Genomic DNA, 26,508 nt, shown 5'->3' on the forward strand with positions numbered 1-26,508 from the left:
CAAACTTTGTTATATGTGAGATTCATTTTTGGGTAAGTTTTTTGATTTTTGTTGCTTACATCTGAGGTCTGAAATTATGTCTTTATTTCAGTCTAAAATTATGTTTCTATTTCGACTAAAATTGATAAATACATTATAGACACATATTCAGATTGATCTGCATTTTTTTTCCCACATTACTCTGCCTTATTTTTTATGATTAATTTAGATTCTTCTACTTAAACAATCTATGTACCCACCCTGTACTCATTTACTATGTAACTATGTAACCTTGGTCATTACAGGCATTGTATATTGTGCATTTTTTCTTTTTTCTTATGTTTAGTTTCTTTTTTAAATTGTATATATCCACATTGATTGTAAAGCGTTAAAATGCGGACTCCGAGAGGACATTCGAAATCCTTGTTCCTGTATGAAGTGGTGCTGCCTTGCACAGTTCGTGCGCTCCGGAGGCGCTGTGGGTGAGCTGAAAATTGCATTCATTGCTTGGATGTATTATAGTGTAGTAATAGGGTAACCTTATGTAAATTTAAAATACTGCTATATTTAAAAAAAAGGGTCTCGGCGTAACTCAGCAGAAATATCTTTAAATTCTAAGAATAATCCACAGGACTTATTGTAAAAGTTTTCTTAGCATAAATGAAGGTAGGCAATAGTCCTGAGATCAGTGTTCATTAATTAGATTCAGTGATAGGGTGAGGACTGTGAGTGGCACAGAATCTGTCGCTAATACAAAACCTACCCAAGTAATTTAGTACCTGACTTTCTCACACTGTTCCCATGGTTTCATGACAAGCATGAGATGACCAGATTCCAATTATATCCCATTCAATGACAGATTATAAAGCAATTGAAAATTGGACATTTTAAGGTAGCCTTGCTTAAAAGTCAATGCTATAAGTAAAGATTTTTTCTCCCAAATTATTTAGAATTCAATGTTGAATATCGTAGAGCTGATAATGTAATGGTAAAGCAGCAGAAAATAAATGGAATCCAAGTTATACATTTATTCAAATTCCAGCCTTTCCAAAAATATTATGCCTCTACTTGGGTCACAAGGGAAAAAAAAACAACTTGTGTAATACAGGTATACTTTTTATGTTTTTAGCATTCGATAATACACGTATATATTTATATATATATATATTTATATATGAGAAATTTTTAGGAGAGGCTCCTATCTACCTTGTCGCCTAGGACCCAAGCAACTCAAATAACACGTAAACTCACGGTGTCAGAAAATAGGTAAAATGGTAAAGAAATTAGGGCTCAGGGTCGTGAATATTGGAATAAATGGTTTAATAGATTATTATAACATACAATTATATTTCTATATGTTTTCTGTGACTCACAGGCCCCTTGTGGATCAACAGAAACACTATAATAACTATAATGGATAATATAACAATAATGCAATATTTAATATATTTAAAAAAAATCTATATATTAATAAAATGTGTAGTAAAATGTGATTTAAAAAATATGAAAAAGGAAAGGGGATGTAAAAAAGTGTCCACACATCTGTAGTCGTTTGACCTGGATATGATATGCGCTGTACAGATATATAGTAATGTCTCTGTTATAGTTTATTGTTCCACATTCGCAATCCAGGTGAGTATTCTCACTAGAGTCTGTATCCAATTAGATGATATATAGGATAGGATGCAGCGCTTGTAACTATGTAAACTATGCAGTGATAGTATGTATATCTTAGTATCTTGCAGCTTTGTGCTATAATAAGCCTGTGTCCTGGTTCTCTAGGCAGAGCACACACTATTAGAGACCGTTTTACAAATAAACAGCGGTGATCATCGGTGATAGAGGACTTCGGGATTACAGACTGCAGAGCTTCTTAAATATACATTGGTAAGAATAGTACCTTCTCTGCGGGTCCTGGTCTCAGGTAGAGTCCCCGCTCTCTATGCAGAGAGCTCACTGCTAGAGACTTGGCCTTCTCAGGTCTGCAGCAGTGCTGGTGGGCTCTGTACCTGTGGACTGCAGATGTTTTCTTGTAGGTAGCAGTTGGAAGGGCCAGTGGCATCCTCATGGAGTAGCACATACTGTCATATGCTGATTGACAGGTGTGGTAGAATTTCATACAGCGCTGTATATTATTTGGCAAACCTGATAATGTGGCACTTGGGTATATGGCTGGACACGTTTCAGGTCCTCCATAGGACCTTTCTTCAGCAGCTAAATGTATTTGTCAATTTTGAAAGCTATGTTAACATTCTAGTTTGATGACCTCCATAAAAGGACAGTATATGATTTTATCGTATCAGATCCCAGTCAGGTTACTTTCTCCTTAATAGGGAACTCCCTTGGAAAATATTTTTTTAAAATCAACTGGTGCCACAAAGTTAAACACATTTGTAAATTACTTCTATTTAAAAAATCTTAATCCTTCCAGTAATTTTCAGCTGCTGTATGCTCCACAGGAAGTTCTTTTCTTTTTGAATTTCCTTTCTGTCTGACCACAGTGCTCTCTGCTGACACCTCTGTCCATTTTAGGAACTGTCCAGAGAAGGAAAGGTTTTCTATGGGTATTTGCTCCCACTCTGGACAGTTCCCGAGCTGCAGTGGTGGGCTTCTGAGGTGGCAGTCCTGGCGGTCTGTGGTGGAGGGATCCAACAGCAGGAGGTAAGTGCTGTTTGCCTCCTTTTGTGGCTTAGCAACAACTTCCAGCATGCACAGCCAAAGAGCATGCTGGGAGTTGCAGTTTTGGAACAGCTGGAGGCACAACTGCAACTCCCAGCATGCCCTTTGGCTGTCTGGGCATGCTGGGAGTTGTAGTTATGTAGTCATGAAAAAGTGGGCATCCAAACCCCAGCATACACAGACAGCCAAAGGGCATGCTGGGAGTTGTAGTTTTGCAACAGCTGGAGGTTTGCCCGCCCCCCATGTGAATGTATAGGGCACATTCGCACGGGCGGGGGTTTACAGCGAGTTTCTTGCTGCAAGTTTGAGATGCAGCAAATTTTCCCCTGCAGCTAAAACTCCCAGCGGAAAACTCGCTGTGAACCCCTGCCTGTGTGAATGTACCCTAAAAACACTACACTGCACTACACCTACACAAAATAAAGGGTAAAACTCTACATATACACATACCCCTACACATTTATCCCCCCCCCCCCCCCAATAAAAATGAAAAATGTCTCGTACGGCACTGTTTCCAAAACAAAGCATCCAGTTGTTGCAAAACAACTCCCAGTATTGCCGGACAGCCATTGACTGTCCAGGCATGCTGGGAGATTTGCAACAGCTGGGGGCACTCTGTTTGGGAAACACTGCTGTAGGGTAATTGTGGTATCGGAGGCAAATGTAATTCTTGCATCCGGGTCTGTCCCTATGCAAATCCCTAATTTAGGCCTCAAATGCACATGGCGCCCTCTCACTTCAGAGCCCTATCGTATTTCAAGGCAACAGTTTAGGGCCACATATGGGATATTTCCGTACTTGGGAGAAATTGCCTAACAAATTTTGGGGTGCTTTTTTTTTCCTTTTACCCCTTATGAAAATGTAAAGTTGGGGTCTACTCCAGCATGTTATTGTAAAAAAAATATTAATTTTACACTAGCATGCTGGTGTTGCCCCATACTTTTTATTTTCAAAAGAGATAAAAGGAAAAAAAGACCCCACAAAATTTGTAACACAATTTCTCCTGAGTACGAAAATACACCATATGTGGAAGTAAAATGCTCTGCGGGTGCACAACATGGCTCAGGAGTGAGAGCGCCATGTACATTTTAGATGATTTGCATAGAGGTGGCTGATCGTTACAGAGGTTCTGACATAAACACAAAAAGAAAAAAAAATCACCCCATTTTGGAAACTACACTCCTCACGGAATGTAACAAGGGTTATATTTATAGTGAGCCTTAACACCCTACAGGTGTTTGAAGAATTTTTGTTAAAGTTGGATGTGAAAATTAAAAAAAACATTTTTTCACTAAAATGCTGGTGTTATCCCACATTTTTTTATTTTCACAAGGGGTAATAGGAAAGAAGCCCCATATAATTTGTAACACAATTTATTCTGAGTATATAAATAACCCATGTCTGGACATAAAATGCTCTGCTGGCATACTACAGGGCTCAGAAGAGAAGGAGCGCCATTGGGCTTTTGGAGAGAGAACTTGGCTGGAATTGAAGGCCATATGCATTTACAAATTTGCATTTTTCATTTGCACAGCCCACTGTTCCAAAAGTCTGCCAAACGCCAGTGGGTGTAAATGCTCACTGCACCCCTTATTACATTCCGTGAGGGGTGTAGTTTCTGAAATAGGGTCACATGTGGGGGGGGGGTCCACTGTTCTTGCACCATGGGGGCTTTGTAAACACACATAGCCCCTGACTTCCATTCCAAACAAATTATCTCTCCAAAAGCCCTTCTCTTCTGAGCATTGTAGTTCTCCCACAGAGCACTTTACATCCACACATGGGATATTTCCATACTCAGAAGAAATGGGGTTACAAATTTTGGGGGGGAATTTTCTCCTATAACCCCTTGTGATAATGGTGAATTTGGGAAAAAACTGCATTTTAGGGGAAAAAAATTTAAGGCTCACTGTATCCCTTGTTACATGTATTGAGTTTTTGCTGTTATGGAGCCATTGGGGCTTCCTAAATGTGACATTCCCCCCCCTAAAACCCTTTCAGCAAAATTTGCTTTCAAAAAGCCAAATGTGGCTCCTTCCCTTCTGAGCATTGTAGTGCACCTGCAGAGCACTTTACGTCCACACATGGGATTTTTTTTCATACTCAGAAGAAATGGGGTTACAACTTTTGGGGGGCATTTTCTCCTATTACCTCTTGTAAAAATGGTTAATATGGGGGAAAAAATGAATTTTATTGAAAAAAAATTGAACTGGTCCCTGAAAAATTCCGATTTTGAATATTTTTTTTTTAAATGGGAAAATTGCTGCTGAACTTTAAAGCCCTCTAATGTCTTCCAAAAGTAAAAACATGTCAACTTTATGATGCAAACATAAAGTACACATATTGTTTATGTGAATCAATATATATTTCATTTGGTATGTCTATTTTCTTTACAAGCAGAGAGCTTCAAATTTAGAAAAATGCCAATCTCGGAATTAATAAGTAAATAAGTAAAAGCATCCCAGAGTTATTAATGCTTAAAGTGGCAGTGGTCAGATGTAGAGATGAGCGAACTTACAGTAAATTCGATTCGTCACAAACTTCTCGGCTCGGCAGTTGATGACTTTTCCTGCATAAATTAGTTCAGCTTTCAGGTGCCCCCGTGGGCTGGAAAAGGTGGATACAGTCCTAGTAGACTCTTTCCTAGGACTGTATCCATCTTTTACAGCCCGCCGGAGCACCGGAAAGCTGAACTAATTTATGCAGGAAAATTCAGCAACCGCCGAGCCGAGAAGTTCGTGACGAATCGAATTTACTGTAAGTTCGCTCATCTCTAGTCAGATGTGCAAAAAATGCTCTGGTCCTTAAAGTGAATATTGGCTTGGTCCTTAGGCTAGGTTCAGAGTACGGAATCTCCGGGCAGAAAATTTCCGCCCGGACATTCCGAGTGCGGCCAGCGCTGACTAAATCAGTCAGCGCTAGGACCGCGCGGACACTTCAGTCTCCAATAGACTACAATGTGTTCCGCGCGGATTTACGCCTGAAGAAAGAGCAACTCCTTTCTTCAGGCGGAAATTTCCAAGCGGATTTTCCGTTCACAAATTCCGCTTCACAAATTCCGAAGTGTGAATTTGTGAACGGAAACCCATTCACTATACAGTACATTTTAGCAAGCGGAAATTCCGTAGTCTGAACCTAGCCTTAAAGGGTTAATAGAATGCCGTAGTCAACTAGTTACTATTTTAGATACGTGTTGTGAACGTGCATGTTAATGCTACAGGACTCAATAGTGTGGCAGATATAGCTATTGAGTTCTGCAAAATGAATGTGTACATTCAAGATGTCAACCAAACATAATCACTATTTGATATAGGTCCATAAACAATGTATCTCTTAGGAGTACACTGTGGTATACATCTTTTTTTTGACAGGTTGTTGAGTAGTGTTAACGCGAACATCTGAATAGCGAATTTTTATTGCGAATATCGGCACTTGGCGACATTGCGAATATTTAGAATATAGCGAAATATATTCCTTATGACAAATATTAGTTTTTTTCACAGTACACATCCCAATTGATGTGTACTGTGTAAATTAAAAGTAATCATCCCTCCCTGTTTCCAGCTTGTGGTCCAAAGAAGGCAATTTTGTGAAAATTTGCAAATATTGGCACTTCCAGAGGAAACTGATCCCTCCCTTCTTTTAGCTTGGGGCCCAATGAGAAGGATGCAAATACAGTTGTCAAAGGTTAGTAGTGTTGTGCGGCATAGGCCATATTCGAATCCGCGATATTTTGCGAATATATGGACGAATATTCGTCATATATTTGCTAAATTCGCATATTCGTAATATTCGCGATAATGTTCGCATATGCAAAAATTTACATAAGCAAAAATTTGCATATTAGAAAATTAGCATATGCGGAAATTAGCGTACGCAGAAATTCGCTTATGTGAACATTAGCATATGCATACGCCAGTCTCACACAGTAGTATCAGAGCCTTCTTTTCACCACACAAGCTGGAAGCAGAGAGGGATGATCACTGTGATGTGTACTGTAAAGAAAAAAAACAAACAAAACAAACATATTCGTAATTGAGCAAATATAGTGCTATATTCGCGAATATTCACGAATTCGCGAATATGCGATATTTGCGAATAAAATTCGAATTGCGAATATTTGCTAGCAACACTAAAGGTTAGCAACATCCCTAGCAACCAATAGGAAAGTAGTTAGTTGAAAGATATAATCGCGCAGGAGCATTTTGCTAATTTCATTACGAATTTTGCATCTGAAAAAAAAGTTAACGAATATTCGAAATTCATGATTATAGGACGAAGATGCCAAATATTGCGAATTCGAATATGGCCTATGCTGCTCATTACTATTGTTGACATATACAGTGAGCATAAGAGACAAATGTAATGGGAACTTAGCCTTAGATAAATAATTGGTAAGGGCCTAATTACATAGAATGATTAATGTTGAAGAGGCATGGTTATTAGCCAGTGAACATGAAAATGCTTACTCATTGGCTTATCACATGTTTTTTTCCTGTTATGACAAAATCCTAGTTTGGCGGCCACGGGTAATAGGCGATGTGTGGCCTATGAATGATAGAGGGGAAGAATTACATGAACGATCCAGTGATCATTCTTTCATCCTTGTCTGCATGATAACAGAGCCGTGTCATAGGATTGTTAAGCAAGTTCCAATCTTCCTGATCAGCACTCATGTCAGCAGTCTGCCAATGTAAGAAAACCCCAAGCGCTCTTATAACTGATTCAGGGGGCACATTGTTAAACTTAGAACAGTTTTCAATCACAAATCAAGACAAACACATTTGTGTTACAGGAATAATTGGTGGCAGTACTGTATATCCAAATTTGCACACTGACTGTAGTACAATCTCTGCTTCATGATTGGAACTCAGCATATAAAACCATAAATAGACTATCTAAAGAGATAAGAGCCACTGATTCTCAGCCCCATATAAGAAATTACAGGACAGTGCATTTGGTTTCTCTATTAGTTCATTTTGACTGCTATAGGATTTTTTTCATAGAAAATACTACTTTACTGATTTTTTAACCAATGGTTATAATTTTTTACTATGTTACCTTGTTAAGTGTCTCCCTATATTCACATGTAAACTAGGAAACCAGGAAAGCTGAATGTGTTGGGCAGCCTTAAGGTGGAGTTTTAATTATATGCAATTTGTTTTTCATAGATAAAAAAAATATGCAGCTTTTCAAGCCATTAAAATTTGCACCTGAATAGATGATTAATGTTTAAGCCCTTTTAAGGCTCTACAATAGGCTAACACATCATTATCCATATGAGTGAATACATAAATTAATTTTTGGTACTCCTGTTTGCTGTCTTTCATCTTTTTCTACAATGGAAACACTGGCAAATTGAACATGACAAGCACATGTACTTACTCTTATAAAAGTTTCAATATATTGTGATTTTTAATATAGAGAAGAGTGCACTGGTTCTCAAGGACTTGTGGGTTGATGTAGATGTAATGTAGTTTAGTATGGCAGACGTGTGAAAAATGTGTAGTCTAAAACATCCAAAAGTATGCTTGATTGCAGAGACTGCGAGTTTTCAGAGTACTATTTAATATAAATAAATGGTTAATACAATATAACCAAAGTGGATGGTGGGTATATATAGAAAATGTATTTTTAATAAAGACAGTTAAAAACTGTTTTTTTTTCCCCAATCACATCCTATCATCCAGTCCTGGTTTTATCATATACCCAACAAAAGTACACACACAGAGATCCACCACAGGTTTTACAGAGTGCCCATAGTTAAAGCCCTATAAATAGAATTTAGATCAAACCAAGTTCATACATCACTGAGGTTTGCCCTAGTAGGCCTGAAACATGTCTGATGATCAACTAAACCAACATTACCCAGAGCCATGTTTCAATTCAGCTGTCCCAATACTTTGGCTATAGCTCCACAACGCATCACCAATCACCCTGTGCATCATCACGCGCTCCTCCACGAGGATCAACACATCAAGGTATCCCGTATGTCAAGACATCACTCGATAGTATGGCTTGTCTGTCACAAGGCAGACTCCTCTGCATAAGCTTGAGCACCGCTGCAACATACCAGGACCCGAAGACTGTGGACGATCTTGTCCCTCTCCAAGGGTGGGTTAGTGAATTCTATTAGAAACATTATCTGCACACACTTGTCGACCGCTGAGTCACGCTATAGTTAACACCCAGCACGAACGCTGTAGGAGTGGGCTATAGACTTGGGACTCCAGTGCTTCTCTGGCCCCACACTGTTTTCAAGTGTGAGCACGAGCACACACACCATCAGCAGCGCATTTACCATCAGCACTGCAGGAGTGGGCTCAATACGCGATACTCCATCGCCTCTTTAGCCGCACACACATCACAAAGGGAAAGCTCAATTAGCTACTTTTCTTGCACAGAATGCTCTTTGTGGACCACTGTCTTTGACAGTCTATGGACGTTTTTGTTGACAACTTGTGGACTCTTTGTTTTTAACTGTTTTATTAAGAATATATTTTATTCATACCCAACGGAGGGGATTGCCAGCATCCACTTTGGTTATATTGTATTAAATAGTACTCTGAAAACCCACAGTCTCTGCTATCACACACACTTTTGGGTGTTTTAGGCTACATATTTTTCATATTAAACTACATTACATTTACATCAACCAACAAATCCTTGAGAACCAGTACACTCTTCTCTCTATAAATGAAATTTTTTGTATGTCAAAACTCTGGTGTAGCTGATAGGGGTCTACACTGTACTGGATTTTTGGACGAACCAGCAGATTGAGCACACCCACTGCCTTCTTACTTTATATTGTGATTTTAAATTTTCTTACCTTAAAAGATATTTCATATTGCTCTCCACCCCAGATTTCTAAACCAGGATCATAGCCTCCTAATTCCCAAAACCATTTTCGGTCAACTGCAAACAGTCCGCCAGCCATAACTGGAGATCTAAGAAGCAGAAAAGAAAGATACAGGTTACTTTAAAATATTCAAAAAAATTATAATAGTTTTTTTTTTTTTTTAATATAGGTGCAAATGGTTGAAAATGTAAGGAGGGAGGGATAACAGATCATCACATTGCTTCTGGGGAGATCATCTCCAGACATACAGCTCTCAAAGGAGCCTGTACAACTTTACAGGCTGCATAAAGTATTTTTAAGATGGACAGATGGAGCCTAGCTAAACAGTATTGCAATTTAAAGTTTCTGTAATTTCTAAAAACTATTTACAGGTCATGCGGACATGTCAACATTTTTGATCAGTGGGGGTAGGAGTCAGGGGAAGTGTGGTGCATCACACTTCACTTCTTGGTGTGGCGCTCACTCTGACACACTGCAGGAGATGACCTCTATTATAGTCTATAGAGCCCATTGACTGCAGTAAGTCAGAGGGAGCGCCGAGCAGGGGACACACAGACATGACATGTGTCATGAGTTCTTTTCTTTTGTTGTCACACTGAAAATGTAGTACAATCCGCAGTCTATTAGAGAACAGGAGGAGCTGAACAGATTGATATGTAACATTGTTTCAAGATAACTTGTCATTTATGTAAATCTCTGCCAATTCTGGGAAAAGTAGTAGTCAAGTGGGCATTCCTGCTGGGCAATTGACAGCTTAGCTGTTTATCTGTTTATGCCTGCATATACACATAGCTATTAATCACTAAGTAGGACCACCCACATGACTAATTACCCCAAAATGATCAGAGGCTTACATGAATAAACAAAAAGTTCTTCTGGAACTGTTCGCACATAACTGCATATCAATCTGTTCGTCTTCCCTTGCTCTATAATGTATTGCTTGATTGGACTGCAATCACAACACTACAGGTCCTTTTTAGCAGTTTATCATGAGGTATAAAAAAAATGTGCTGTCTTTATTTTGTGGGTTGTTACAATGTCAGCATTACTAAAACATGTGAGCCTCATAGGATCACAAACATGGCAAAGGAAGGGCTTTTAATCACAATGAAGTTATTCCAAATAACTGTAAAACCACTTAGGTGCTGGAGAATCAATTAAATAAAATCCAGTTATAAGACATCTTTATTTGGCTTTTTTAATCTTAATGTCAACTATATAATACAATGCTATATGATACAGATTCTGTGCTCCATCCTTGTATCATACATCACTGTGCAGTAACTACCTTAGAATATTTGTTTTGAGCATTGGAGGATACCAAAAGCTCTGAACAAAAAATCACGCAAACATATGGAGAACATAAAAAGTATATGAAGATGTTACCCTGGGTAAGATTTAAACTCAGCACACCAGTGCTTCAAAGTAACAATGCTAACCACAGAGCTACTGTCCAAATAAAAACAAATAACAATACTACCTATTGTATAGCCATCAATGTAGAAAATGATCTTTCTTTTTTGCATTCCTGTTTGTAGGATTTATAAATGTAGGTTTCGGATTTATACATGTGCAGGGATATCTAGTAATCGCGTTACTTAGGTTAACTTTCTTTGTATCTCTTTCCTGAACCTTTTGAAGCTGCTTGAGATATCTGCTTGTTACATATCAGAGGTGAATAAGACATTCTTTGGTTTGCACAAAAGATATTTTTAAATTGTAATTGTCTGCTGTGCCCCGTATTCTAAAAGGATTTGCAATGCTGGAAATCTTATGTCCCAGTGGAATTCATTAAGAAGTTGAAATAATGATTGGCTTATGAAAAGCTTGGATTCAGAGTTAACTGAACAGCATCATTTCTATGGAAATGTCAAGTGGCATTTTTAAAATGTTGTGTCACATCAACAAGGATGAGGCTATGAAGAGTGTGACGGGCATGTCAGTCACTTATTCTTTACATAACAATGTTGTCTAATATCCTTCATATCTATATTTATTTCTCTTTGTCTTTGTAACCAATGATGTCATTGTCATGCCAGTTTTGGGACAACTACGTAGATAATGAATAAATGCTGGAGAACCATTTCTTCTTGTGATATGACTTATAGTCAATAGATCACAAGCACAAAAGGACAAGCATAATTTTAGTGGTTTGTCTGCTCGTACGCCAACTCTACTGGCTCAACTTATAAGACAGCTGGAGACATGTACAGTCATTTTTTGATTAAGCTCTGATCTTGGTGACATTTCCTGTTAACTTTGCAATAGTTCTTAGAATAAAACTGACGGGGAACGGTGCATAGATGACAATCAGGAAAAACAACTTTGGCAGTTTTACTGAATGTCAAACATCTTAAAAACTTCTTCTGTCTTATTTTCTATTGTCAGCTAGCTTCAATTGTAATTTAAAAATGCCACCACAGACCTCATACACCGATCAGAAGGTCACCGAAATAGCTTGCTTGTATTGTGTATGGCTCTGCAATATGATGTTCATTTTTCATTCTTGTGAAAAATAAAGCAGCTTCAGGTATGCACTTATTGGGTAGCAGTATTAATTCACAGTTAATAAAGCTGGGAAATTTATTAAATTGCCTGTGCCAGTTTTATGTATTAGGAGGTTCATTTCTTTGTATCCAGGGGGTGAAGTGGCTTCAAAGGGCTCAGGCTGCTACTTATCCCTCTTATTAAATAAATTGTATATTACCATCCCTGCTTTCCCAACCGCTGTATAAACAGTGTTCAATTCATTGATCAATTATGTGATCACCAATGCCAGGTACACCCAGTGGGCTGTAGTCCAGCTTTGCAGAGAGTGTTAGGGGTCTGAATTAAGGGGTTCCCTGGAGGAAAACATTGGTTTTTAAATCAAATGGTTCCAGAAAGTTATACAGATTTGTAAATTACTTATATTCAAACACCTTAATCCTTCTAGTTCTTATCAGCTGCTGTATACTGCAGAGGAATTTCTTTTCTTTTTGAATTTATTTTCTGTCTGACCACAGAGGTCTCTGCTGACACTTCTGTCCATGTCAGGAACTGTCCAAAAAAGGACAGGTTTGCTATGGGGATTTACTCCTACTCTGGATAGTTCCTGATACAGACAGAGGTGTCAGCAGAGAGCACTGTGGTAACACAGAAAAGAACAACTCAACTTTCTCTGGAGCATACAGCAGCTGATAAGTACCAGAAGGATTAAGATGTTTTAATAGAAGTAATTTACAAATCTGTTTAACTTTCTGTATATGAAAAAAAAAATCTTTTTACATCGGAGTACCCCTTTAACCCCTTAACGACATGCAAAGTAAATGTACGGCACTGCATAGTGTCACTTACATACAGAGTGCTGATGTTTGCCATTAACCCCTTAGATGCTGTGATCTATACAGATCACAACATCTGCGGTAATGCGGCATTTATAATGGTTGATCTGATCGCCCGCGGCACCGCCGCGGGGATCAGATCGGCCAAGATGGCAGACGGAGGTCCCCTAACATGTCTTCGTCCGTCTCCCGTGGTCTTCTGCACTGATCTGCCTTTCAGCAGACCAGAGCAGAAGATCGCCGATAATACATATCAGTGCTATGCCCTATACATAGCACTGAACAGTATTAGCAATCTAATGATTGCTATAAATAGTCCCCTATGGGAACTAAAAAAGTGTAAAATAAATGTAAAAAAAAGTTTTCAAAAAGTTACAAAAATTTGAAAAATCCCCTCCCTCAATAAAGTTTTAAATCACCCCTTTTCCCCATATTAATACAAAAAAGCATAATAAACATATTTGGTATCGCCGCATGCAAAAATGTCCGAACTATAAATAAATAATGTTAATGGTCCTGTACGGCGAACGAGGTTAATGTAAAAAAAAAAAAAAAAACTTTCAGCTCAAAAATGTTTTTAAAAAATTATAAAAAAGTCATATATAGAGAAATGGGGTACCAAAACAAACTACAGATCATGGCGCAAAAAATGAGTCCTCATACGTCCCTGAATACGGAAAAATAAGAAGGTTAGAGGTGGTAAAATAGGGCAATTTTAAACATACTGGGGGACATTTATCAATGTTTGCTTATGTATTCCTTTTTTTAGTAATTTAGTAACTGATGCAGTTAATGAATACCAGACTACCCGTAGTCCATTTTAAAATTATTACTACGTAGTTAAGTTTTGGAAAACTTGCTTTTCTCGCTTTCCAGTCAAAATGTTGCACGGAAAATCGCGTAGTCGCAGGTGCGACATTTGTGCAACATTTTTAGTAAAAAAGAAAATTTTACTAAATCGCTTGATAAATGTCTGTCACTGATTTTGTAAAAACTTTGAGATTTTTTAACAGCAGTGCAATAATTGAAAAGTATGCAACCATGGCTATCATTTTAATCGTATTGACCCAGAGAATAAAGAAAACATGTAAATTTTACCGCAATGTGTACAGCACGAAAACGAAACCCCCAAATTTGCAAAATTAGATTTTTGTTTAAATTTCCTTACACAAAAACATTTTTTGGGGTTTGCCATACATTTTAGGATAAAATTAGTGATGTCATTACAAAGTGAATCCGGTCACGCAAAAAACAAGCCCTCATATGGGTCTGGGAATGGAAATATCAAAGAGTCATACATTTTAGAAGGTGAGGAGTATAAAATGCAAAAATAAAATTGTCTGTGTCCGTAAGGTCAAAATGGGTTGTGTCCTTAACCTCTTAAGGACCCAGGACGTACGGGGACGTCCCTGCACCCTGGGCTTTAAGGACCCAGGACGTCCCCGTACGTCCTAGCGTTTTCCGGTCTCTGCTGCTCGCCGGGCAGAGATCGGAACCGGATGCCTGCTGAAATCCTTCAGCAGGCATCCAGGGCAAACGCCGAGGGGGGCCATGTAGGCCCCCCATGTCGGCGATCGCCGCAAATCGCAAGGGAAATCGCCCTTGCGATCTGCGGCGATACCGGGCTGATCGGGTCTCTGGGACCCGACCGCCCGGTAATTTCGCATGATCCCGGCTGTCACAGACAGCCAGGACCATGCTGAAGACTAGGAGCGAGGTGGCAAGCCTGCCACCTCCTCCTATACCCTGCGATCTGTCGGTTAGTTAACCAACCAATCGCAGGAGGGGGGGCGGTTACTTCCTCCCGTCCTGCCCGGCCCCTTGAAGTCCGGAGAGGACGGGAGGAAGACCGGAGGACGCGGCGGGGGACGGGGGAGTGCTGGGGCCCGGCCCCGGTACTTACCTCGTCCCTGAAGACCCGGATCCTGGCGGCGGAGACGGCAGCGGCGGCGACAGGTGAGTAGATCTTCAGCCGCGGTCGGGCCCTTTACAGCAATGCACGTCGCCGTAAAGCGACATGCATTGCTGTAATGGGGCCCTGTAAACTACAGCCCTTGGCGTCTAGGCATGCTGGGAGTTGTAGATTTGCAACATCTGGAGGTCCACAGTTTGGAAACCACTGTGCCCTTCCAGATGTTGCAAAACTACACATCCTCAGCATGCCCTTACTGTCCAGGCATGCTGGGAGTTGTAGTTCTGTAACATCTGGCCCTTCAGATGTTGCAGAACTACAACTCCCAGCATGCCTGGACAGTGTTGGCATACTGGGAGTTGTAGTTTTGCAACATCTGGAAGGGCACAGATTGGGAACTACTGTATTTGTGGTCTGCAAACTGTAGTCCTCCAGATGTTGCAAAACTACAACTCCAAGCATGCTGGGAGTTGTAGTTCGGCAACATCTGGCTCTAAAGATGTTGCCGAACTACTACTCCCAGCATGCCTGAGAATGTTTGGGAGTTGTGGTTTTGCAACAGCTGGAGGCACACTGGTTGGGAAACATTGTCTGTTTCCTAACTCAGTGTTTCCCAACCCGTGTGCCTCCAGCTGTTGCAAAACTATAACTACCAGCATGCACTGAGACTGTGCATGCTGGGAGTTGTAGTTTTGCAACAGCTGGAGGTCCCCCCCTGTGAATGTACAGGGTACATTCACATGGGCAGGGGCTTACAGTGAGTATCAGGCTGCAAGTTTGCAATGCAGCAAATTTTGCGCGGCAGCTCAAACTCGCAGGGGGAAACTTGCTGTAATCCCCGGCCCATGTGACTGTACCCTAAAAACACTACACTACACTACCACAAAATAAAATAAAAAGTAAAAAACACTACATATACACATACCCCTACACAGCCCCCCTACCCTCCCCAATAAAAATGAAAAACTTCTGGTACGCCACTCTTTCCAAAATGGAGCCTCCAGCTGTTGCAAAACAACAACTCCCAGTATTGTCGGACAGCCGTTGACTGTCCAGGCATGCTGGGAGTTTTGCAACAGCTGGAGGCACCCTGTTTGGGAATCACTGGCGTAGAATACCCCTATGTCCACCCCTATGCAAATCCCTAATTCAGGCCTCAAATGCACATGGCGCTCTTACTTTGGAGCCCTGTCATATTTCAAGGCAACAGTTTAGGGACACATATGGGGTATCGCCGTACTCGGGAGAAATTGCCTTACAAATCTTGAGGGTCTTTTTCTCCTTTCACCCCTTATGAAAAGGTGAAGTTGGGGTCTACACCAGCATGTTAGTGTAAAAAAATAAACTTTTTACACTAACATGCTGGTGTTGCCCTATACTTTTCATTTTGAAAAGAGGTAAAGGGGAAAAAAGCCCCCCAAAATTTGTAACACAATTTCTCCCGACTACGGAGATATCCCATATGTGGGCGCAAAGTGCTCTGGGGGCGCACAACAAGGCCCAGAAGGGAGAGTGCGCCATGTACATTTGAGGTGATTTGCACAGGGTTAGCTGATTGTTACAGCGGTTTTGGCAAACGCAAAAAAAACAAAACCCCACATGTGACCCCCATTTCGGAAACTACACCCCTCACAGAATGTAATGAGGGGTGCAGTGAGAATTTACACCCCACAGGTGTCTGACAGATCTTTGGAACAGTGGGCTGTGCAAATTAAAAATTTTGGACAGCCCACTGTTCCAAAGATCTGACAGACACCAGTGGGGGGTAAAAGCTCACTGTACCCCTTGTTACGTTCCTCAAGGGGTCTAGTTTCCAAAATGGTATTCCATGTGGGGGTTATTTTGCTGTCCTGGCACCATATGTGCTTCCTAAATGCGACATACCCCCGAGCAAAATTTGCTCTCAAAAAGCCAAATATGACTCCTTCTCTTCTGAGCATTGTAGTTCACTCATAGTACACTTCAGGTCAACTTATGGGGTACCGCCATACTCAGAAGAGATGGGGTTACAATGTTTGGGGGGTATTTTCTGCTATTAACCCTTGCAAAAATGTGAAATTTTGGGGGAAACACACATTTTAGTGAAATTTTATTTTAATTTTTTTACATATGCAAAAGTCGTGAAACCCCTGTGGGGTATTAAGGCTCACTTTATTCCTTGTTACGTACCTCAAGGGGTCTAGTTTCCAAAATGGTATGCCATGTGGGGGATTTTTGCTGTTATGGCACCATAGGGGCTTCCTAAATGCAACATGCCCCCCAAAAACCATTTAAAAAAAAACGTACTCTCCAAACTCACAATTTTTCAGGGACCAGTTCAGGTTTGAAGTGGATTTGAAGGGTCTTCATATTAGAAATACCCCACAAATGACCCCATTATAAAAACTGCACCCCCCAAAGTATTCAAAATGACATTCAGTCATCATTTTAACCCTTTAGGTGTTTCACAGGAATAGAAGCAAAGTGAAGGAGAAAATTCACAATCTTCATTTTTTACACTCGCATGTTCTTGTAGACCCAATTTTTGAATTTTTACAAGGGGTAAAAGGAGAAAATGTATACTTATATTTGTAGCCCAATTTCTCTTGAGTAAGCACATACCTCATATGTCTATGTAAATTAATCGGCGGGCGCAGTAGAGGGCTCAGAAGGGAAAGAGCGACAAGGGGATTTTGGAGAGTACGTTTTTCTGAAATGGTTTTTGGGGGGCATGTTGCATTTAGGAAGCCCCTATGGTGCCAGAACAGCAAAAAACCCTCACATGGCATACCATTTTGGAAACTAGACCCCTTGAGGAACATAACAAGGAATAAAGTGAGCCTTAATACCCCACAGGTGTTTCACGACTTTTGCATATGTAAAAAAAAAATATTTTTTTCACAAAAATGTGTGTTTCCCCCCAAATTTCACATTTTTCTAAGGGTTAATAGCAGGAAATACCCCCAATATTTGTAACCCCTTCTCTTCTGAGTATGGAGGTACCCCATAAGTTGACCTGAAGTGCACTATGAGCAAACTACAATGCTCAGAAGAGAAGGAGTCATATTTGGCTTTTTGAGAGCAAATTTTGCTCGGGGGGCATGTCGCATTTAGGAAGCCCCTATGGTGCCAGAACAGCAAAAAAAAAAACACATGGCATACCATTTTGGAAACTAGACCCCTTGAGGAATGTAACAAGGAATAAAGTGAGCCTTATTACCCCACAGGTGTTTCACGACTTTTGCATATGTAAAAAAAAAAAAAAAATGTTTCCACTAAAATGTGTGTTTCCCCCCAAATTTCACATTTTTGCAAGGGTTAATAGCAGGAAATACCCCCCAATATTTGTAACACCTTCTCTTCTGAGTATGGAGGTACCCCATAAGTTGACCTGAAGTGCACTATGGGCGAACTACAATGCTCAGAAGAGAAGGAGTCATATTTGTCTTTTTGAGAGCAAATTTTGCTCGGGGGGCATATCGCATTTAGGAAGCCCCTATGGTGCCAGAACAGCAAAAAACTCCCACATGGCATACCATTTTGGAAACGAGACCCCTTGAGGAATGTAACAAGGGATACAGTGAGCATTTGCCCCCCACTGGTGTCTGACAGATCTTTGGAACAGTGGGCTGTACAAGTTTTCATTTTCACGGACCACTGTTCCAAAGATCCGTCAGACACCTGTGGGGGGTAAATTCTCACTGCACCCCTCATTACATTCCGTGAGGGGTGTCGTTTCCGAAATAAGGTCACATGTGTTTTTTTTTTTTTGCGTTTGTCAAAACCGCTGTAACAATCAGCCACCCCTGTGCAAATCACCTCAAATGTACATGGTGCGCTCTCCCTTCTGAGCCTTGTTGTGCGCCCCCAGAGCACTTTGCGCCCACATATGGGGTATCTCTGTAGTCGGGAGAAATTGCGTTACAAATTTTGGGGGGCTTTTTTCCCTTTTACCTCTTGTGAAAATGTAAAGTATAGGGCAACATCAGCATGTTAGTGTAAAAAATTTAATTTTTTTACACTAACATTCTGGTGTAGACCCCAACATTTCCTTTTCATGAAGGGTTAAAGAAGAAAAAGCCCCCCAAACCTTGTAACGCAATTTCTCCCGAGTACGGCGATACTCCATATGTCGCCCTAAACTGTTGCCTTGAAATACGACAGGGCTCCAAAGTGAGAGCGCCGTGCGCATTTGAGGCCTAAATTAGGGATTTGCATAGGGGTGGACATAGGGGTATTCTACGCCAGTGATTCCCAAACAGGGTGCCTCCAGCTGTTGCAAAACTCCCAGCATGCGTGGACAGTCAACGGCTGTCCGGCAATACTGGGAGTTGTTGTTTTTCAACAGCTGGAGGCTCTGCTTTGGAAACAGTGGTGTACCGGACGTTCTTATTGGGGAGGGGGGCTGTGTAAGGGTATGTGTATATGTAGTGTTTTAACTTTTTATTTTATTTTGTGTTAGTGTAGTGTAGTGTTTTTAGGGTACAGTCACATGGGCGGGGGATTACAGCGAGTTTCCCGGCGCAAAATTTGCTGCATCTCAAGATGCGAGAAACCCACTGTAAAAGCCTCGCCCATGTGAATGTACCCTGTACATTCACAGGGGGGGGGGGGGTGCACCAGCTGTTGCAAAACCACAACTCCCAGCATGCATGGTCTGTTAGTGCATGCTGGGAGTTATAGTTTTGCAACAGCTGGAGGCACACAGGTTAGGGAACACTGAGTTAGAAACAGACAATGTTTCCCAACCAGTGTGTCTCCAGTTGTTGCAAAACTACAACTCCCAGCATGCCCAGACAGCTGAAGGGCATGCTGGGAGTTGTAGTTCGGTAACATCTGAAGGGCCAGATGTTGCTGAACTAAAACTCCCAGCATGCCTGGACAGTCAGTGCATACTGGGAGTTGTAGTTTTGCAACAGCTGGAAGAGCACAGATTGGAGACCGTTATACAATGGTCTCCAAACTGGGGCCCTCCAGATGTTGCAAAACTACAACTCCCAGCATGCATGGTCTGTTAGTGCATGCTGGGAGTTATAGTTTTGCAACAGCTGGAGGCACACAGGTTAGGAAACACTGAGTTAGAAACAATGTTTCCCAACCAGTGTGTCTCCAGTTGTTGCAAAACTACAACTCCCAGCATGCCCAGACAGCTGAAGGGCATGCTGGGAGTTGTAGTTCGGCAACATCTGAAGGGCCAGATGTTGCTGAACTAAAACTCCCAGCATGCCTGGACAGTCAGTGCATGCTGGGAGTTGTAGTTTTGCAACAGCTGGAAGAGCACAGATTGGAGACCATTATACAATGGTCTCCAAACTGGGGCCCTCCACATGTTGCAAAACTACAACTCCCAGCATGCCCAGACATCCAAAGGCTGTCTAGGCATGCTGGGAGTTGTAGTTTTCAGACTCCTAGAAGCAGCAGTGAAGATCTTCACTGCTGCTTCTGAGGACCATATACTCACCTGCCGGTCCCGTCGCTGCTCGTCCACGTGGCCGGTCCTGCACTGCTCCTCGGTCCCGCCGCTGGATCTGGTAAGGCTGCCGGTCCCCACGTGTTCCCCCCCCCCCTATGCTGCAGGTCCCGGGCGAGCCCCCGCAGCCATCGTCCCCCGTTCTGCCCGACTTCCAGGGGCGGGCAGTGCGGGGGATCTGAACTTTCACCCCAGATCACTGTGATTGGTCCACAGGGACCAATCACAGTGATCGCTGACCAGGACCATCAATGGATGGTCCTGGGGGTGAAGCAGAAGTTGTCCCCTGCTGGAAACAGCGGGACTTCTGCCAGTTAACCCGTGCGATGCTGCGCATCGCCGGGTTAACTGAATGTCATTTATAAACGCCGGGATGCGCGAACGCACTGCACAACCCGGCGTTTATATATGACATTCTGCGGGAAGGGGTTAAGAGATCTTTTGAACTATTATGGAAAATAAGAACAGTGCCTCATTATTGAGAATCACCAAACTTAGGAACTTTGTATATTTTATAACTACCAAGCCTCTGTCTTCATGGCAGTTTGGAAAATTTTTTACATAATTCAGAATTTTTGAAATTTCAGATGACATGGCAGTTCAATCATAATAGACTTAATATAAGTATATACACATATATAAAAGTACATTTATACAAAAAAAAATATGACTGCTGGTGCATTTCAGTTTATTGGACTATGCCATTAAATCTCCTTATAATGTGTCTTTCTGAGTAAATCTGAAAGAGAAAGATGGAAGGCGCTCCATGTGTAGAACCTCAGGATCAGAGGAGAGGGGGGGGGGGAGGGAACAATCCACAGCTGCTTACCAGATTAGGTTGTGTGAGCTCACACACAACAATGGATAGCGCATGAAGAAAGTAAGCAAATCGTCCACAGCCTTCCTGGGAGGTAGTAGGCAAACAAGTGACTGGAAATACAGGATTAAATCTGGAGCTGGACAAGTAATTGCAGGGAAGCAGCAGATGTAAAAGCCAGGTACTCAAAATTCAGCATTGTGGCACAGTACTAAGACAGGAGTTATGAAAAAGAAAGTCTTTACCCAGAAAGACAAACAAGTGACTGGAAATACAGGATTAAATCCAACGCTGGACGCATAATTGCAGGGAAGCAGCAGTTATAAAAGCCAGGTAGGTTTATTCAACAAGGATGCAACGCGTGTCACTGCGCATGCGCAGCTTCATCAGGCATGTCCGGTAGGGCAATCACACAGGTTATATACACGTAGAGATTAACCCTTTATAACATAAAATACTAAGACCAATAGATTTGTTACATTAAACAAGAATATTATACAAAAATACATAAAAAATACATAAACTACAACTCTCCTATCCAAAGAATAGGATATATTCAATAAAAAACAAAACATTTAGTCAAAACAAAACTACTTGATCATCGAACAAATACGTGGTCCGTGGTTATATAATAAAAATGATATCACCATGGACATCTAACAAAAATATAAAAGGATAAATAAATATGTGATAAATAGACAAGCATCTTCTGTAGATCCTAAGTGTCCTCAGGCAGATAAATAATGATATAGAAAAATATACATACATACAAAAAACAAGCACATGTCTTTTTACAAACATAGCATAATAGACATATATATATATATATATATATATATATATGAAAAAATATATTTTAAAAAATCCAATTGCAATAAGAACATCATTCACAAACGAAGTCAATAGATAATAAAAAAACATTTCTTATATATATCCATTGTATAGTATCTTGCAAACCCAAAAGACCAGAATGAAACGATGATAATATGGACAGGTCGGACGAGAACAAAACAGATGGATACAAATATAGCCAGAAAAAATGAATTAACAAGGTTTTTTTTTAGATTCATTGAAACCTTGGGGAGGCCAATGTCCCAAGCTTGGGAATCCAAAAGCATTTGTGGTTTATTAATCTTTGGAATCTATTTGGAGTTTCTAATGGGATTGATTCAAGTATGATTAGATTATTGTTTCCATATTTCTATAATTAATATTATTGAAATGTCTCGATAAACTATGTAACATATAACCATCCAAAATGTTCCATCTGTGTTTGTTCATTCTCGCACGAACAGTATTCACCGTCCGACCCACATACTGTAAATTACAACTACAAGATATGAGGTAAATAGCAAAGTTGGTATCACAATTAAGTTTACCTTTTATTTGAAAGGTTTTCTGTGTTTGAAAAGATTTAAATGTGGTGACACTATTTTTAATCCATTGGCAGCACAGACAGCAGTTCCTAATACAGGGGGAACATTCAGAGTCTCCTGTATTGAGGATAGCCACAGGATTTTTTGAGCGCTTATATAATACATTTGGTGTTTTTGGAATTAATCCTTTTAATATGGGATCATTTTTTATAATTGACCAATTTTTTTGAAAGATTTTTTTATATTCAACGCTTCCGAATTGTTATTCATTATAAAGTTAAATTTAAATTTATTTTCCATGGAGTTTTCACTTTGTTTCTTTATATGTAATTTTTCAATTGATGTACTAGCTAAATCTACCAGTTGTTTTTCACCCTTTTATATGCATCTACTAAAAGGGACTTAGGATAACTTTTCATGGAAGTGTGTCCTTAGGATAGCAGCCATCAAAGTCAGCATCTGTCGTGCAATTCCTACAGATGCGCAGGTACTGTCCATAGGGCAAGCCCCTAAGCCAGCTTGGATAATGGGCACCGTCAAACTGTAAAAAACTATTGACATCCACTATCTTGAAAAACATCCTCTTTGCTATAGATCCCTCATCAGTTATGTAAATGTCCAGATCCAAAAATTGGATTGAGACATTAGAGTAATGCATTGTAAATTGAAGACCGCAGGAATTTTGATTTAATTAATTTACAAATAATTCAGCCTCTCTTTCAGACCCTGACCAGATCATAAAAAGGTCTGGTCAAGTAGAAACTCCAAATAGATTCCAACGATTAATAAACTGTGAATCATTTTGGATTCACAAACTTGGGACATTGGCCCCCCCAAGATTTCAATGAATCTATAGAAAACCCTTGTTAATTCATTTTTTCTGACTATATTTCTATCCATCTGTTTGGTTCTCCTCGGGGTGTTTTTGGATCGTCCAATCTGTCCATATTATCATTGTCTCATTCTACATTTTTCGGGTTTGCAAGATACAATGGACATGATGATCAAGTAGTTTTGTTTTAACTAATTGTTTAGTTTTTATTGAATATATCCTATTCTTTGGATAGGAGAGTTGTTCTTTATGTATTTTTTATATATTTTTGTATAACATTCTTGTTAAATGTAACAAATTAGTATTTAATGTATCGTAACGGGTTAATCTCTACGTGTATATAACCTGTGTGATTGCCCTACCTGACATGCCTGATGAAGCTGCGCATACGCAGCGAAACGCGTTGCATCCTTGTTGAATAAACCTACCTGGCTTTCATATCTGCTGCTTCCCTGCACTTACTCGTCCAGCGCCAGATTTAATCCTGTATTTCCAGTCACTTGTTTGTCTTTCTGGGTAAAGACTTTCTTTTTCATAACTCCTGTCTTAGTACTGTGCCACAATGCTGAATTGTATCCAGATGCTCAGCTTTTCTTCACATTTAGCCTCAGCTGAGGAAGCAGCAGATGATCTGAAGAGAATAACATCAGACTGATTTACTCTCCAGTGGTTAGATTGTGCTTAGCACTCTGTTCCAAAATGAATTAAAATAATTCAGATGTAAAGTTAATCCACTTTTTAATTCTCGTCTACACCCGTCTTGTCTTTTACAATTACTTTATGAAAAGTCAGTGAAGTCTGCTTACATGGGAGATTAGACAGAAGTATTTTGCATTTTAATTGTTTTCAATCTTTTTATGCAACCTAACTTCAATTTGATTTGATATATTATTAGAACATTAAGAAGGTTATACTTTAAAGTTATTGGCACAACAAGTTTATTGGGATGTTGGCTGTCATTAAAAGGGTATGATATCACAATTTTAGTACCCTATCAAAGTGGGAGCTCCTAGAAGCTGAAGTGCAGGATTTTATTTTTATTTTTAATTTTTTTATTTATTTTTTATTTTCATAATTGCTTTTAATACAGATTAACAAAACAAGAATTTAACCTCCCCCATCCCCCCCTTACCCTCCACCCCACCCCCCTTGCTGCAGTAAAGAGTGAAGATTTTTTTTAATACATTTAAAATGCTAAATAGGATATATATATATATATATATATATATATATATATATATATATATATACATATATATTTCTTTTCAGGTGTCTTTACATGTCAGCACCAATGGGAGTTATAATTCAAGATGCTGTAGTTGCTAGAAATGTTTTCCAGAATTATGTCACTTAACCACTTAAGTTCTTAATCATTAGGTTTCTTCACCCAGTAAGATCCCAGAACATTTTAGATCAAGCAGGACAGTCCTTGAACTCAGATGCTGTCCCTTCGAATGGCCTTCTACTTCCTGAATAGCTCCAGCAGTTGGAAGAAATGTTGGAAATAAACAGTTAAAATAAAAATCAATGATTTAACCCAGTATGTAAAATTTTTGATACAGAGAAGGTTAATAAATTTTTGGATTGGTCAATACAGAAATATGTTGCTGTTTATTTTCTTACAATGTATACAATGAATTATATGAATTCTAAGGTTATATATATATATATATATATATATATATATATATATATATATATATCTAGGCATACTGGCATTGCCTTGGCACTTTTTGGACTCTCGTTGTGTATATTGGGCCAACATGGCACTATGTGGGCACTACATAATTGAGGTTGCAATGTATTACATTGCTTGGCATTTTATATCCCTCTCTGGCTCTATATGAGTCCTGCTTTCTTTGGGAAAAATATGGGTCCTTCTGAGCTCTGTTTAACTCTTAATGGCCAAAATATGGTACTTTGTGATTACTTGTCTGCCAGAGGATGTACCAAGGAAAAACAAAAATAATGCATTGACATAAGTATTCAGACCCTTTACTCAGTACTTACTATAAGCCCCTTTGGCAATGATTTCAGCTTCCAGTCTACTTGTGGATAAATCCACAACGCAAAGATGATAAAGAAATGGATGGGGGAACTCACCAGGTACGTAGCAACAAATCTTTTTTATTCAAATACAAAATGGTGCAATGTCAAACATAAAATTCAGGAAAACATGGATGCCAGGAGACCAGGCCAGCATACTTCATCAGACCATCCCATCCACTGAAGGCTCACCCAGTAAATACCTGTGAGACTCCACCAGTGGGCGGCCGTTTCCGAAGCTCTGTGCAGGTGCATGAATACAAACAATACATATAGATATTAAAAGATTTAAAAGAAACAGCTGGGTAAATTACACACATGGCACACTATTTGGGAAACTACACCTCTCAAAGAACGTAACAAGGGGTATAGAGAGCCTTAATACCTCACAGGTGTTTGACAGGTTTGTGTTGAAGTTGGACGTGAAAATGAAAAATGCGATTATTAACTCTAAAATGATAGTGTTACTCCAAATTTTTCATTTTCACATGGGGTAATAGGAGAAAATGGACCCCAAAATGTGAAGCCAAATTTCTCCCGAGTAAGGAAATATCCCTTATGTAGACGTAAAGTGCTCTGCTGGCCACTACAGGTCTCAGAACAGAAGGAGCGCCATTAGGCTTTTGGAGAGAGAATTTCTTTGGAATAGAAGTCAGGGGCCATGTGCGTTTACAAAGCCCCCATGGTGCCATAACAGTGGACCCCCCAACATGTGACTCCTCACGGAATGTAATAAGCGGTGCATTGAGCATTTACACCCCACTGGCTTTTGACAGATCTTTGGAACATCATCACTTTTATGGACCACTGTCCAAAATCTGTCAGACACCTGTGGGCGTAAATGCTCACTGTCCCCCTTATTACATTCTGTGAGGGGTGTCGTTTTTTTTAAATGGGGTCACATGTGGGGGGAGGGATACTGTTCTGGCCCCATGGGGGCTTTGTAAACGCACATTGCCTTCAATCCCGGCCAAAATCTCTCTCCAAAAACCCAATGGTGCTCCTTCTGTTCTTAACCCCTGTAGTGCGCCCGCAGAGCACTTTACGTCCACATATGGGGTATTTATATATTCAGAAGAAATGGTGTTACAAATTTTCAGGGGCTTTTTCTCCTATTACCCCTTGTGAAAATAACAAATTTGGGGTAACACCAGCATGTGAAAAAAAATCTAAGTTTTCATTTTCACGTCCAACTTTAATGAAAATGTGTCAAACATCTGTGGGGTGTTAAGGCTC

At 40.0% G+C, this 26,508-nt stretch overlaps 1 protein-coding gene across 1 annotated transcript in view; it reads right to left on the reverse strand.

Annotated features, from left to right (window-relative positions):
* Positions 1 to 26,508, reverse strand: part of GALNTL6 (polypeptide N-acetylgalactosaminyltransferase like 6) — a 410,819-nt gene that overhangs the window by 218,723 nt on the left and 165,588 nt on the right. Inside the window, exon 4 of the mRNA XM_056554430.1 lies at positions 9,488 to 9,605. Coding sequence (XP_056410405.1) covers positions 9,488 to 9,605 — 118 coding nt within the window. The remainder of the gene's footprint in view (positions 1 to 9,487; positions 9,606 to 26,508) is intronic.

Source organism: Hyla sarda, chromosome 1, assembly GCF_029499605.1.
Source record: "Hyla sarda isolate aHylSar1 chromosome 1, aHylSar1.hap1, whole genome shotgun sequence".
Classification (NCBI taxonomy): Eukaryota; Metazoa; Chordata; class Amphibia; order Anura; family Hylidae; genus Hyla; species Hyla sarda.